This window comes from Odocoileus virginianus, chromosome 3 (genome assembly GCF_023699985.2).
Source record: "Odocoileus virginianus isolate 20LAN1187 ecotype Illinois chromosome 3, Ovbor_1.2, whole genome shotgun sequence".
NCBI lineage: Eukaryota > Metazoa > Chordata > Mammalia > Artiodactyla > Cervidae > Odocoileus > Odocoileus virginianus.
This window is the reverse complement of record NC_069676.1, coordinates 41,383,127-41,399,564: the sequence shown is the minus strand read 5'-3', so window position 1 is coordinate 41,399,564 and position 16,438 is coordinate 41,383,127. Positions and strand designations below refer to the sequence as shown.

At 35.2% G+C, this 16,438-nt stretch overlaps 1 protein-coding gene across 3 annotated transcripts in view; it reads left to right on the top strand.

Moving 5' to 3' along the window:
- AFF4 (ALF transcription elongation factor 4) overlaps window positions 1-16,438 on the top strand; it is a 72,228-nt gene that overhangs the window by 10,998 nt on the left and 44,792 nt on the right. For 2 of the 3 annotated variants that reach the window (XM_070465351.1, XM_020897583.2), the window contains exons 2-3: window positions 13,606-13,697; window positions 14,174-14,300. In XM_070465351.1, the coding sequence (XP_070321452.1) occupies window positions 14,178-14,300 (123 nt within the window). In that variant the 5' untranslated portion in view covers window positions 13,606-13,697; window positions 14,174-14,177. The remainder of the gene's footprint in view (window positions 1-13,605; window positions 13,698-14,173; window positions 14,301-16,438) is intronic. The other variant, XM_020897584.2, reaches the window with a different exon arrangement.

Genomic DNA, 16,438 nt, shown 5'->3' with positions numbered 1-16,438 from the left:
GATAAAGGTGAACTTCTCAGTTTGATTTGTTTATATGCTTTTAGAGTGGTAGTACAGTTTTTTGAGATAAATCTAAACAAATTAAGTTTGGTTTAAACATTTCTCAAGTGTTAATAAATGCCCAAGAAGTATAATTTTATTTTGCTATGTTTCTAAAACAGCTTCAGGGCATGTAACCATGCAGAATTACTTACTAAGGGATGCAGGAGCGTTTAGTTTTAGTACTGAGAGAAACATTATCTGGAGAGAGGCAGCTGGCTACAAGTAATATGAATACTCATATTCTAATGCTTGCACTTAAATGTGAGCATACTTGTGTATGCAATAAGTATTTCTGCTCTTTGATTAAGGTTTTAAATTGTCTAATATTTTAAAAAGAGCAACTCAGTTTATCAGTAATCAGTTTGGCAAATAGTGTTTTAAATTGGATACTGCTTAATAACATAATAAACCTTGATTGTGATACTGTTTGATTTCTAAGGTGAGGAAGTAAAGTTTTGCTTTCTCAAAAGAAGCTTCACAGAGAGGAGGTGAATTGAGTTATTAAAGTATCAGAGTTGTATGTATAGCTTAACACATTAGTAAAGAAATACATTTCAGTTCTTGTCAATCTGAAATCATTAATTGCAAATATTAAGAGTCTACTAAGTTAAAATTTGTTGCACAATAGTGTCTGATTTTAGTGTGATATAAAGTACTAATTGTTTCAATTTTGAAATATTAGTATTTTTAAAAATTATTTTTTGGCTGCATCAGTCGTGTCTTAGCTGTGGCACCCTGGGTCTTCTCTGCATCATGTAGGATCTTTTGTTACGGTGCACAAACTCTCGTTGTGGCGTATGGACTCCGTAGTTGCTGTGCTCTGTCCTAGTTGCTCCAGGGCCTGTGGGATCTTAGTTATCTGACCAGGGATTGAAGCTGCATCCACTACACAGCATGGTGGATTCTTAACCACTGGACCACGAGGAAAGTCCCAAAATAATAGTATTTTGTGGTATTAAGTAAAGGATATCATGATCTCAAGATATTATCTCCTAATAAATGAGATAATCCCTCCTTTTTCATCAGGTTGTGAAGTTCATTAGCTTACTTATTTGTCTGCTATGTTCAGGTATGTGATGCTGAAAAACACATTCACAGATTATTGTCTAGTGGAATAGGAAATACTAATGAACATCAAAGTAAGTTTATACTTAATTGTGATCGGGTACTCTGAAGAATTGTCTGCATGAATTTCCTCAAGCTGGAAAGAGTACCAAAGTTCTAGAACCCCGAAAACAGCCCTTGGTGGGAGCTAGGAGGGGAGGGTGTCAGGATATAAAATGAATCTGATGAGATAGATAGGCAGGAGTCACATCAGGAGAAAGTCAAGTCCTGGCTTTGCAGGCCAATGTTAAGTACCTTAAAGGTTATCCTACAGGGGGAAAGCTTACTAAAAGTTTTTAATTAGGGTTTGAGTGACATAATCTGGTTTGTGTTTTAAAAAGATCACTTTGACTGCTGTATGAAATATGGATTAGAGAGAGAAGAGGAAAACTACGAGTCCCAATTAGAAGGCTCTAGCATTTGTCCAAGTCAGAGATAAAATGATGGCTTGTTTGAACAGTGGCAGTAGAGAAGGAAATGAACTGATAAATACAAGGTATATTTTGGAGGCTGTGATTATGGATTGGATGTGGAGAGAGGTTGAAGGGAGGGTTCAGCAAGAGCAGTTTGTTGGTAGAATGAGGATCCCTGGAACAGGAGTTGTTGAAGTTAAGGGAAAAGAGATCAAGAAATCAGTTTTGGATGTACTGAGATTGTATTCCTAGACAAAGGACATGATCAAACAGGTCCCTGAATTTGTGGTTCTCTATCTCAGAAGAGAAAGGTGTGATGGGGAGCTTATCTTGGTATTTGTAGTGTAGGCATATAGTTGGTATTTTAAGCCATGAGAATGTAGGGAAAGAATGTAAACTTAATCAGAGACTGAATAAGACCCACAACTAAGTGCAGAGGAGCACCAATTTTTAAGAGGTCTGGTAGATAGAATGGGAAGAACCTGATAATAGGAGAACTGGGAGGTTATAGAGGCCAAAAGTATGTTAAGGAGCCATTAGTGGCTGAATATGTTGAATGGTAGGTCAACTAAAATGATAGAGTGTGTGTTGAATTTAGCAACTTGCAAATGAGTATGATCTTGGCAAAGGAGTGAAATGTGGGAAGCTGGAAACAGAATGTTGCAAGGTTGGAAACAGAATGTGGAATAGTGATTGGATACATTTTGGAAAGCAGTTTGTGTGTATCAGTTAAAATAGGAGATGCTCATTCCATGAAACCTAGCAATTCCACTTGTAGGTATCTGTTCCAGAAAAACTCAGTCATTGGTACAAAGAGAAATGTATTAAAATGATCATTACAGCATTGTTTGTAATGGCAGAAAAAAAGGAAACAAATATCTATCATCTGGAGAGTGGATAACACAGTAGTGGAAATAAATGTACAGCCATGTGTGTCAGGATGGATTAACTTCAACATAATGTTGAAAATTTAAAAGGCTCAGAGTCTTTATAGAATGTACCATTTTTAAAGGTTGAAAAATATGCATAACAATTCAGTGTCTTATTTAGGGATTCATGGGCTTCCCTGGTGACTCAGAGGGTAAAGCGTCTGCCTACAATGCAGGAGACCCGGGTTTGAATCCCTGGGTCGGGAAGATCCCCTGGAGAAGGAAATGGCAACCCACTCCAGTACTCTTGCCTGGAAAATCCCATGGACTGAGAAGCCTGGTAGGCTACAGTCCATGGGTTTGCAAAGAGTTGGACACAACTGAGCAACTTCACTTCACTTCACATACATAGTAATAGATGGAGAAACAGTGGAAACAGTGGCTGACTTTATTTTTCTGGCTCCAAAATCACTGCAGATGGTGATTGTAGCCATGAAATTAAAAGACTTACTTACTTGGAAGGAAAGTTATGACCAACCTAGACAGCATATTAAAAAGCAGAGACATTACTTTGCCAACAAAGGTCCATCTGATTGAGGCTGTGGTTTTTCCAGTGGTCATGTATGGATGTGAGAGTTGGGACTATAAAGAAAGCTGAGTGCAGAAGAATTGATACTTTTGAACTGTGATGTTGGAGAAGACTCTTGAGAGTCCCTTGGACTGCAGGGAGATCCAACCAGTCCATCCTAAAGGAGATCAGTCCTGGGTATTCTTTGGAAGGAATGATGTTGAAGCTGAAACTCCAACACTTTGGGCACTTGATGTGAAGAGTTGACTCATTGGGAAAGATCCTGATACTGGGAAAGATTGAGGACAGGAAAAGAAGGGGACGACAGAGGATGAGATGGTTGGATGGCATCACCGACTCAATGGACATGGATTTGAGTAAACTCTGGGAGTTGGTGATGGACAGGGAGTCCTGGCGTGCTGTGGTTCATGGGGTCACAAAGAGTCGGACACGACTGAGCTACTGAACTGAACATATATAGTAAAAATATAAAGAAATTTATGAAAAAATGATTAACACCAAAATCAGAACAGTGACTGTCAAGGGAGCACAGGACATGTGATCTAGGAGGGGTACACAGTAGCCTTCATTGGCAATGCTGTATTTCCCTGGCAGCTCGATAACACAGGTGTTCACTATATTGCTTCAAACACCTTTTGGGTAACTTTTGAATAAAACAAATGGTTGCAGAGAAAGTGGAGAATCACCAAAGAGTCCTGGCCATGGAACAGAATAGAGGAGAGGTAGAATGGTCACTTGAGAGATCTATGGGACCAGGAAAGACTTTCTTTTTTTAAAGATAAATATGTTTGAATGATGATAGAGAAAGGATTAATTAAAGAGAGAAAAGTTGACCTTGCTGTAGAGAAGTCAGTTACTGATAAAAGTCTAGAAGAAGATAGCAAAATGGGCATAATTGTTCTTTGATAAATGCTTTTTCTTTTTTAGCCAGAGGAAAGAAGAAAATGGATGCAGTGCTGATAGTTTGAAAGTTGATGGTTGATTGATGAGAAGATTTCTCTCTGATCTTTAATCTTTTTAATCTTTGTGTTCAGTAAGACAAGGTCATTTGTGGAATGGAAGTTAGGAGGAAGAGTCATAGAACTCCATGAAAATTCCTGTGAGGAATAGGAAAGAGCATTTGTCAGAGAAAGATAGTAAAATTTCTGGGAAGCTTTGAGGGCCTAGTTGAAAATGATTTATGAAACCTTATTATGAGACGTTAGATGATATGTAAAGATATAATAAAGAAAGCAAAAATGGTATGGAATTGTCTTTGCTTCCCTTTTTTCTTTTACTATGTTGTTTTTATTTTTTGGCCATGTGTCATGGCATGTGGGATCTTAGTTCCCCAGACAGGGATCAACCCCTCTTATCCTTCCCTCCCACATTGGAAGCGCGGAGACCTAACCACTGGAACCAGAGAGGTCCCTTTACTAGTTAGTTTAAACCTGAAGGCTATAGAAGTCTCTTCAGGTGAAAGGTCCTTTCATGCAAAATTCTATTTTGGTACCTGTTTTTTTTTTAATGTGTGCTGGGAAGATAAGCCTAGCTTAGTTTTTAAATTGAAGGATAATTACTTTAGAGAATTCCATTGTTTTCTGTCAACCATCAACATGAATCAGCCATAGGTATACATATGTCCCCTCCTTCCTGAACCTCCCTTCCATCTCCCTCCCCATCCCAGGTACCTGATGTTTTGTTATTGTTGGCTTTGATCTCCTTGGGTGGAGAAATCCTATCAAATGAGGCAAGAGGAATTTATATACCAGTGAGGCTGTTTGCTTTAACATAAAGTTACGTTTAATCGCAGTTGTAATAAACTGGATTCTGAAATAATTGAAATCTTAGCTCAATTCTCATTTTGACTTTTGTAGTGTAAATCATTTAATAATCAACACTAGTTAAAAAAAAAAACATTGCAACATTGCAGACACTAGTTCTGAACATTTGAAAAAGGCAAGTTAAAGGTCACATTTTACTCTTTCAACCATTTTTGAGGTTTTAAATTTTAAAAGGTTATAAAACTACATGTTTTTATTAAAAAAATTATAGGTGATGAATTTCTGGTTCTCTGGGAATGCACCCTTTTTTAAACTATGAGTACTATATTTTTTTATTGTGGTTTTATATATATATAATGAAATTTATTTTAATCATTTTAAATGTACAGCTCAGTGGCATTATGTACATTTACAGTGCTGTGCATTTACTGTCCATTTTCAGAACTTTTTCATCATCTTGAACAGAAGCTCCATACCCATTAAATGATAATTCCCTATTCCGTTATGCCCAGTGTCTTGCAACCGCCATTCTGCTTTTTGTCAATTTGCCTTTTTTACATACCTCATGTAAGTGACTGGCTTATTTCACTTAGCTTTGATATCCTCAAGCTTCATTCATGTTGTAGCATGTGTCAGAATTTCTTTCCTTTTTAAGCTAAATTATATTTCTTTGTATGTGTATATCACATTTTGTTTGTCCATTCATCTTGATGAGCACTTGGGTTGCTTCCACCTCCTGACTTCTGTGGATAATGCTGCTATGAACATGGGGTGTACAAATACCTATTTTGAGTTCCTGCTTTCAGTTCTTTTGGCTGTATATATAAGCATATGATTGCTGGATCATATGGTAATTCTATGTTATATACTTTTTTTGAGTGAGCAACAAACTTTTCCACAGCAGCTGCACCATTTTACATTTTCACCAGCACTGCTCAGGGTTCTAATTTCTTCATATTCTTGCCAACATTTTTTAAACAAGATTTTAAAATGTTGATAATAGCCATCCTAATGGGTGTGATGTTGTATCTCTTAGTTTTGATTTCCATTTCCCTAAAGACTGATGATGTTAAGGATCACTTCATGTGTTTATTGGCCATTTGTATATTTTCTTTGGAGAAAAGCTTATTCAAGTCCTTTCCCCATTTTTTGATTGAGTTATCTTGGCATTTTTGTGGAAAATCTGTTACAAATGTGAAGTATTAATATATTTCTGGACTCTTGTTTCTCTTTTGAGGTTTCTAGTAAATTTTGAAATTGGGAAGTGTATGTCTTCCAACTTTCTTCTTTTGCAAGATTGTTTTGACTATTCTGGAACCTTTGAATTTCCATGTGAATTTTAGTATCATCTCATCAGTTTCTGTAAAGAAGTCAGCTGGGATATTGATAGGGACTGTGTAGAATCTGTGGATCAATTAAAGGAGTATTTTTATCTTAATAAATTCTCAAATCCATGAATAAGATTGTTCCCATATTCTTAGATCTTCTTTAATTTCTTTCAATAATGTTTTGTAGTTTTCAGAGTTGGAATTTTTATGTTCTTTTGTTAATTTTTTTCTAAGTATTTTTGTGTGTGTGTGTGATACTGTAAATGTAATTGTTTTCTTAATTTCATTTTTTGTTTGTTTATTGTACTTTATAGAAGTAGAATTCATTTTTTTCTTCACCACAGTTTAATTGCTGAACATTTCCATCACCCTAAAAAGATGTGTTGTGTCTGTTTACAGTCACTCTTTATTCTTTGTTTTACCCTTTATTCTGTTTTTTTAGAGGGAGGGGGAGGGGGGCTACACACCAAGTGGCTTGTGGGATCTTAGTTCCCTGATCAGGGATCAAACCTGGGGCCTTGGCAGTGAGAGTGCCAAGTCCTAACCACTGGACTGTGTTAAATACTCTGGACCATGTTAAATACCGCTGGACTGTGTTAAATACCACTGGACTGTGTTAAATACTTGTGTAGTGTTAAATATTCAAATACGTTCAAATAGTTCTCTCATCTAATCCTTACCATCCAATTAGTATGGACGTTTTTTAAAGGACAGAAGTGAGATTTGTGTAGATTACTTACCTAAATCATATGTCTAGTGTGTTATATAATCACAACTAAATATCAAGTATCCAGTTCCAATATAAAGGCAGTTTCACTTGGACATAGCTGTTAGCAGTGGATGGATAAGACTTACAATAACTGCAATGAGTAGCAACTCTATTAAAGAGCTATTAAAGCCAGCCCTTTCCTTTGTTGAGTACCCCAGTCCCATGGGAGTCCATAGTATAGTTCATTTTTAGTCTCTCATTACAGGTAACTGAGAAGTAAAGATACAGATAACACATAGTCTGTAGTAAAAATATTTAAAATTATGTATTTAGATTGATTATAGTTACTCCATTGAAATAAAGAATGGAAAACTCCGGAGAGGTTGAACAAATGCAGATCAAGGTGAAAGTCAAAAAGACAGAAAGAAAGCAAGAGACTTGGAGAGAGTATTGACAAATTTCAAAAACTGCAGTGTGAGGTTTGCATTTTAGATTGAGGAGAGTGTAGGCCTGCCTGTAGAGTTTGGAAGTAGTCCTGAAGGAGGAGGCGGAAGACTTGAAGAGGTGGTCGGTAGAGTTAGGATGCAGTTTAGCATAAGATTTCTAACCTCATATTTCTCAGCTAAGATGTAGCACAGATTGGAAAAGCATGGTTATTATATAATCAAAAGGCTATCACTTTAATAGGAAAATGGACAAAAGATATAAATAGGCAGTTCACAGAAGAAGAAATATGAAATATGAATGGCCAAACAGCTAATGAAAAAGATGTACAGTCTTAACTATCATAGAAATTGAGTAGAAAAAAAATTGTGTAGAATGCAGCTATGAGCTTTCAAGATCAAGGACCATCTAGAAGTCATTCTTTATTTTTTCCCTGGCTTCTCGAATAGTGCCTAGAAGTAGCAGACAGGTTCCTGTATTTGTTGAATAAATAAAACAAGTAACGTTGGAATAATTTTTTTTTAAATTTCTTAGCTGATTCAGTTAAAAAAGACTCATAATGCCTGGATTGAAAATGGCATGGTTAAAGGACAGTGTCATACTCTATTAGTAGGCTGTCAATTAAAACAATCTTTTTGAAAAGCTGTTTTAGTGGTATATATTAAAGTGGTATAGCATATATCCTTTGACTCAGCATTTTCACATGGAGAAATTTATCTGAAACGAAAATAGTGTGCACACACTTGTACAATCATTATAATGTTTGTCATACAGAATTCCAGCTACAACCTCTTCAGGGGCTTTCTGGTTAAGTGAATACTATGCAGGCAATAAAAGAATGAAAATTCATATATATTGTATGAACTATGTTCATTACTTCTTAAATGAAATAAGAATTGTATGTGTAATAATTTTCACCTTGGCTCTCTGTGACTGCTTGGAATATGATTTATTTCAGGGAAGTGAAACTATTGGTGACTTTACTTTCTACTTTATAGTGATCATACTAGAGTTTTGGGGCAAAGAGCGAGTGTTACTTGTGTAATTGGAAAAACAGACCCATCAAGGTTTATCTTTTTTGAAAAAGGAACCCTTTTACGCTGTTTGTGGGATTGTAAATTAGTGTAGCCACTATGGAGAACAGTATGGAGGTTCCTTAAAAACCTAAAATAAGAGCTACTGTATGATGCAGCAGTCCCACTCCTGAGCATGTATCTGGATAAAACTATGATTCAAAAAGATACATGCACCCCAGTGTTCATAGCAACACTATTTACAGTTGCCAAGACATGGAAGCAACCTGTGTCCCATCAACATATGAACGGATAAAGGTGATGTGGTATAGATACACAATAGAGTATTACTTAGCCATAGAAAATAATGAAATAATGCCATTTGCAGCCACATGGATGGACCTAGAGATTATCATACTAAGTAAAGTAAGTCAGAGAAAGGCAAATGTCATATGATAGTACTTACATGTGGAATCTAAAAAAGATACGAATAACTTATTTACAAAACATAGATAGATTTAAAGACATTGAAAACAAACTTACAGTTACTAGAGGGGAAAGAGGAGAGGGATAAATTAGGAGTTTGGGTTTAAAATATACGAACCACTGTATATAAAATAGATAACCAGCAAGGACCTACTATATAGCACAGGGAGCTGTAGTCAGTATCTTGTAATGACCTATAATAGAAAGGAATCCAAATACATACATGTCTATAACTGAATCACTTTGCTGTATACCTGAAACTAAAACAATGTTGTAAACAACTGTATTTTACTAAAAAAATTGTTTTAAAAACGTTTGTTTTTTTTGGAAAATACATACGTGGAAGACTGTTCCCTATTTACATTTGCAGGAACAGCCAAAATATTTACTGAGGGATAAGAAAGATGATTTAACTAAATAGGGAGACATCTTTCATATTATGCATGAAAACTGGATATTCAGATTTTCAGTTTTCTTGTGTTTAGCTTATGAGAATGGTGGTGGGCATGTTTTCCTATTAGTTGAGTTGTATTTCTGTATACTCAGCACTTAACAATTCTACTTCCAAGTTTAAGCTAAAGAAATAATGAGGCTGTCAGTCATATGGCATACATTGTGTTGCACCTACTTTTCCTTACATAGCAACATTCATGGAAATTCCCTAGGTTAATTGGAAATTATCTACTTCATTTGTTTTAATAAATCATGGTTTATTTAACCATCTCTTTGTTCTTGGGCATTTGATTGTTTTAAATTGTTTTACCACTAAAAACAGTGCTGCAGTGAACATCTCTGTAGCCGATAGCTGTGCTTTTAATTCTGTGGATGACAGTCCCACAAGTGAGGCTGCTGGGCTGAAAGGTTTGTCTTTATTCTGGATGAGTTTGAAATGTCTTCACCATTTTAATAACTGTCATTTTAGAAAAGTACATGGCTCTTAATTGTTATTAAATAAAACATTTTATTATTGGATTGGGCTTTTTAAACTATTAAAATCCCACATGTTTGGGGATTTATTTCTTGCCTCTGTTTTACTGATCAATTTGTTCATTTCTTTACCATCCTATTTTGATAATGGTAGTGGATTATAATAAGCTCTAATCTAGTATGGCAGGTTATTCTTGTTCTCCCCGATGCTAAGTATGTAATAGACGCTTGTTGCATATTAAGTTAATAGTGTACTTAATAATATTAAATTTTGCTTTAGATAAATTTTGGATGTTGATTTACTTTTATTGAACCGAAGCTTGGCCTGTGGATGTTGTCCCCTCTTTGCAAGTAATAAGTGTAATTTTTTTCTGAAATGTGATTAATCATGACACAGAGGAGTTGAGGAGAACCGGATAGCAGAGTGGATTTGGAGGTGCACCTTAGTCATGAGAGAAGTAGTGTGAGCCCTAGAGGAGAAATAGTTTGATGGTAGTCCCAAGGCTGAAAAATGCTGGAAAGCACCCATTGTGCTCTAATATTTTAATCACTGTTAACCTTTCGTATTTTATTTTTAAAATCTCAGACCTAAGAAAAGTATGATACAGATCTCTATACCCTTCACCTAGATTAACATTTAGTTGCTGCTGCTGCTGCTACTCTTCCTTCTTCTCTTCCTTACCCTTTCCTTTACCTCTGTCTTTCCCTCCTTCCTTTATCTATCCCTCTCTCTTGTCTCTCCCCCCAGCACCACATAGAATACTTTCTATAGACATACGATCTATACATGCTAGGTATAGATTCCAGTGGCATTGAACCATTTGAGAGTTGGCAAACATAACATTTCGCCTGTGTGTTGTATATGTCCTAAGTAAGAATCAAGGATTTTCTCCTGCATAATGAAATAGAGTTATCACAGTTGAGGGACTTAACATTACTATGTTATCTGAAATGCCATCCATAAAAACAGAACTACCATATGATCCAGCAAACAGAAGAAAACAAAAATACTTGAGATATATACACCCTTATGTTAGTTGTGGCATTATTTGCAATAGCCAGGATATGGAAGCAGCTGCAGTTCCATTGGTAGATGAATGGATAAAGAAGATGTGATGTATAAATATGTTTAATGGAAAATTACTCAGCCATCACAAAGAATGAAATCTTTCCATTTGCAACAATATGGATGGACCTAGAAGGTATTATCCTAAAAAGTTATTTAAGTCAAATAGAGAAAGACAAATACTACATGATTTCATTTATATGTGGAATCTTAAAAAAAAAAAAAGAGCAAGCACAATAAAACAGAAACCGAGTTTTCCATACAGAGAACAAACAGATGGTTGCCAGAGGGGAGGGGTTGAGGTTGAAGGAAAGAAACAGGTGAGGATAATGAAGAGGTACAAACTCCAGTTAGGAAGTAAATGAGTCAAGGGTTTGAAATGGACAGTGTGACGAATATGGTCAGTAACTATGTATTATGTTTGTATGGTGAGGTATCTTACTAGATTCATTGTGGTGATCAGTTTCAAATGTATAGAGGTAAATCAGGTAGTATAACAGGAACTAACATAGTGTTGCAGATCAATTACACTTCAGAAACAAACTCAGAAGAGGCAGAGTTAAGATTTGTGGTTACCAGAGATGGGGGATAAGGGTCAGGGGAATTGAATGAAGGCAGTCAAAAGGTACAAACTTCCAGGTATAAGGATAAGTGCTAGGGAGGTGCTGGACAATACAGTTTAATAAAATTAACAGTGCTGTATGTTTTACTTAAAAGTTGAGAGTCAATCATTGAGTTCTCATCAAAAATGATGTTTTTCTATTTCTTTAATTTTGCATCTGTATAAGATGATGAATGTTCACTAAACTTACTGTGATGATGACTTTATGATACATATCAAACCATTATGCTGTTAACTTTTCAAGTGCTATGTGTTATATCTCAATAAAACTAGAAGAAAAAATTTGTAATTAGTATATCAACTTAAAATAAATACTGGATAGGTACTTAAACAATTTACCTTAAGTAATGAAAAATATTAGAAGAAGAACCTTCTTTCTACCTGCTAATTTTCTTTTAGAAATTATTTTATCTAGTAAATTGGTTGTGATGTAGCAGGTTGTTATTTTTTACTGAATTCCGTTTTAGTATAGTAGTTGCAAATATAGGAGGAATATAATTTTGCCTGTGCAACATAGATATACTTTAAATTGAGTCATTTGAATTTCGTATTAATTTTGGGTCAGCTCAAGTGGAATTATTGGAATTACTGCTTTGGGGAAAACTTTATTTTAGGCAGAGAGACTGATATTGAAAGACACAAAAGGAAAAAAATAGAACCAGTGTATTAGATGTGAAAATAAGTCAAATCAGAAAAAACCTAGAGAGTAAGAACTGAAACTGGGATATTAGTTGTTATTAGCAATCCTTTAATTTCATCATGAGCTTCTTGGCAGTTTTGTTAAATGAGGAAATATTCAGTGTGATGACTTTTATTGTTTAAGAAAACAAAGTTTTTATTATTGAATTATAGGAGAAATTTTATTGTGGGAATCATCCGTTTTTGCAGTAAATGTTCACATGTTTCTTGCATGATTATGTTAGTGCTGTTGAACATGTAAAATTAAATCATAATTTAAATAAGGCATATCTATTGTTGTCTGATTGTTCAATAATTTGGGGGTGGGGACTGCTCTGGGTCTCTGTTGTGTTGAGCAGGCTTTCTCTGGTTATGCACAGGCTTCTTGTTGTGGTGGGTGAGCTTCTCTAGTTGGAGCACATGGGCTTAGTTGCCCTGCTGTATGGGATCGTAGTTCCCCAACCAGGAATTGAACCAGCGTCCCTTGCAGTGGAAGGCTGGAGTGTTAACCACTGGATCACTGGAGAAGTCCCTGAGCTTTCAATAATTAAACTTAGGAAATTAGAGGAAATTGGTAGGTAGTGCAGAAATGGATACAGACAGATTCATGTGTTGTGGCACCATAGCTCTAGAGGTCTATTTGAAATTTGATTGTTAGTGATACACAGTTATTAGTTGGCACAAGTGTACTAGGGGATAATAAATATTCTTTCATTTTAATTTCTGAATACCAAAGTGTAGATGTTTTGTGGTATTTATTAAAGAAAGAAATACTTTTTGTGGTTCTGATGGGAGACTAAAGAAAGCACACACTATTCCCATAAGCTCAAAATAGTTTATATTCTTTTTTTTAAGTTCATTAGAAAGTTGTACATAAAAGAAAGAACTTGAATATATATTTGGATACCTGGAACACATTTTTAAACACTAAGTTGCTTTATTTGAATGATAGTAAATTGCAAATCAGAAAGTTTTATATTTAAATGTTTATTTGTGCTTATAAAAGTCCTCAAGAATATATTGGTTTTGCTGTCCTTTCTCATTTTACAATTATAGTTTCTACCAGTCTTGATTGACTTTAATTTTCTGATTTAATATAATTTCTGAATCTTATCATAAGGCTGGAAATACTCCACTGTATAACCTGGTCTTTCTGTTTGGCCTCCAGCAGAATTTTCAAAGCAAAACAAAGCATAACTAGGACAGATGATTAAACATATCTCCAGGGAAAAGTATGTTGCAGAGTCCCTCATAATCCCTTGTCCCAGGATTAGACAACAGTTTTCATTATTATCTATTAACCAAAAATCCCACTGATGTAAACTATTTTCCTTGGTTTCTTACTGAAAACAGAACATACTATCATGATTATAGAAATGACACCCTCATTTACCCCTTCTCCCAAAAGACTTTTTCTTTTTCTGTAAAATTTCAACTACTGTTACTAACCCAAGTTATTTTTAGAATCTGCTGCTGAAAGCCTCAGTTTTGGCATTTATTGAGGTGTTAATTGAAATATTAATGTATTTAGAGCAGAAATGTCGTTTTTTAGGGAATCTAGAGCAACAGCAAAGCTGAGATCAAACTGCCATAAGGATGGACACCAAGGAAGCTGTGTTTGGGACAAAAAGAAATCAAGATAAGGTAGATGGAAAGTAGAGAAAAGCACTGGACCCTGGGGGGAGGGGGTGGTAGGTAGGAGTGGGTTGTATGCTTCTAATGACAAAGAATAGTTAGATTTCTGAAGAAGAAGCCACAGACGGTTTATAGGAAATGCTAAGAATTATGTATGGGTTTAAGTACTACTTTCCCTCTGAATACGTAAGTTTTAGCTGACTTTTAGCTAGCAGAAAACTTAAAAAATTCATAAGGCTAAGTGTTTAAATGGGGTGGATCCTAATATCCTGGGCCAGTGTTTCCTATCTGGATAGTTGTGGGAAGACACTATTGGTTTTTAGTTGATAAAACCATTGCCAAAACCCAACTTCAGTACTAATGCCTGTTATCACTTGAAAGTTAAAAGGGAATATCCGATTGAAGCGTTAAACTGACAAAATGAGTACAGAACATTTAATTTTTCCTTTTTTTGTGTAATGTAAAAGTTGTGTTTCTCTTCATAGCAACATGAACCGTGAAGATCGGAATGTGCTGCGTATGAAAGAACGGGAAAGGCGGAATCAGGAAATTCAGCAGGGCGACGACGCCTTCCCACCTAGCTCTCCTCTCTTTGCTGAGCCATACAAAGTTGTAAGTTGTTCTTTGAATGTTTTTTCCCCTATAATGTGACGTATTTTTCTTTTAAAATGCTTAAACTTGAGTTTTTTTATTTGAAATAGTTACTATGTTATGCCCTTTAACATTTTTTCCTTTCCTCATAATAGAATGTACTTCTTTGGTATAAATTTTTCATCGCTATATAACATATATACAGAAAAGTACACCAATTGTTATAGGTGAAAGAGTTTTCATTCACCATATGAGCAACCTCTCATAATTAATACCCAAATCAAGAAATTTAACATCACTAGTGTCCTAAAGTCATCCTTACAGCCCCTCACCCTACCACCATCCCATCTATATCCTGTAACTTCTTAAGTATGGATTAGCTAGAACATTCCTATCTTTATTCCGTGCTCTACCACTAGCCCTTGGCAGGCATTTTACCTTTCTGAGCCCTGAACTAAATTAAAAGTTTCTTTATCAATGTACATCATCTGTTGTTTCCTTGGATGTTTGGGTATAACATGAGTCAAAGAGAAATATTTCATAAATTCTTTTGTTTTTCCCTTTTTCTTGCCATTTGCTTACTAGTTTATCAAGTTTCAGTGACTATTAGTATATTTGAATAAAAGTGTTTTCAGTATCAATCTGGTTCATTTTCTGTTATCATATACTAGATTCTTTGATTTTCTTTTTACATGTTTAATGTTTAATTAACAATGTCAAATTTAGATTAAAGCATGTTGTCATATGTGTTCAATAAGTTTAACTAATTGCTTTTTTAAAAAAACTATCGTTATACTTGATTTGCATGTGTGCATGCTCAGTTGCTTCAGCAATGTCCAATTCTTTGTGACCCTATGGACTATAGCCCTCTAGGCTCCTCTGTCCATAGAATTTTCCTGGCAAGAATACTGGAGTGGGTTGCCATGCCTTCTTCCAGGGGATCTTCCAGACCCAGGGATCCAACCCAAACTGAACCCAAAACTGATGACTTTAATGTAACTAGAGGCCACAAATGTTTCTCTCATATTTAATTTGGCTTTGGATTTTGTTGGAAGTAAGCTTTCCTGATGGCTTAGTGGTAAAGAATCTGCCTGCAGTGCAGCAGTTACAGGCTTGACCCCTGGGTCAGGAAGATCCCCTGGAGAAGGGAATGGCTCCCCACTCCAGTATTCTTGCCAGGAAAGTTCCTTGGACAGAGGAGTTTGACGGGCTACGGTCCATGGCGTTAAAAAGAGTTGGACACAATTGGGTGACTAACACATTCATACTTTCTAACACTTTCATTGGAAGTATTACTATAATTTAAAGGCTTGTATTGTGTAGAATAGCTATAATAATATGTATTACAGCACTGGTGATCACTGTTGGCTTCATAGTATGATGTTGAAAGTATGTTAGATTTTTTTCTCATGAAATACGAATTAACAACATATCCTGGGTTTACTCTTACAACATTTGGTGTTTGTAGAAACCATTTGTGAGATCTGTAAGTAGCCATTTATTCAGAGCTTTTAAGATTTGTCCAATGAAGGGCAGTTAGACTGACATCATTTATAACACAATACTTTGGGATTAAAGACATTTTGAAAAGAACAGGAGTTTGGTCCAGAATCTTTGACTCATACTCCCATTTTATTTTGTAGTATGGTATGTAGTATGTAAATATCCAATGAATAGGATTTGATTTCTGACCTTGATGTTGTCAATAAATTGGTGTACATTTACCTCTCAGACTGATTTTCATATAATCTAAAGTCCTTACTGATTCATACCAACTTGAGAATAAATACTAGTGGTTCAGGGTCTTCTGTTTGTTTTTCAGTCTTGATTTCCTTTTTATATAATCAGTCAACTTTTTTCTTTCACATACATGAATGTGAAAGAGTCCTAAAGCTTGTAGACATCTTGGATCTTATTATTCAAAGATAATTTTTGAAACTCAGAGTATCCCCCTTTTTTTTTTTGAGAGTATACACTTTTTGACTTCAAAAGTTGGAGGACTTGATGGTCATAATTAATAGCCAGAATTTAAAAATTTATCACTGGATTTTCCATGCTTAATTTGTTTTTGACTTTTATTAACTTGATGTGTCCCAGTAACAAAAGGAATTATTAATTAAAAAAAGTTAAGTACATATAGCTTGTTTCATTCAGCTTTT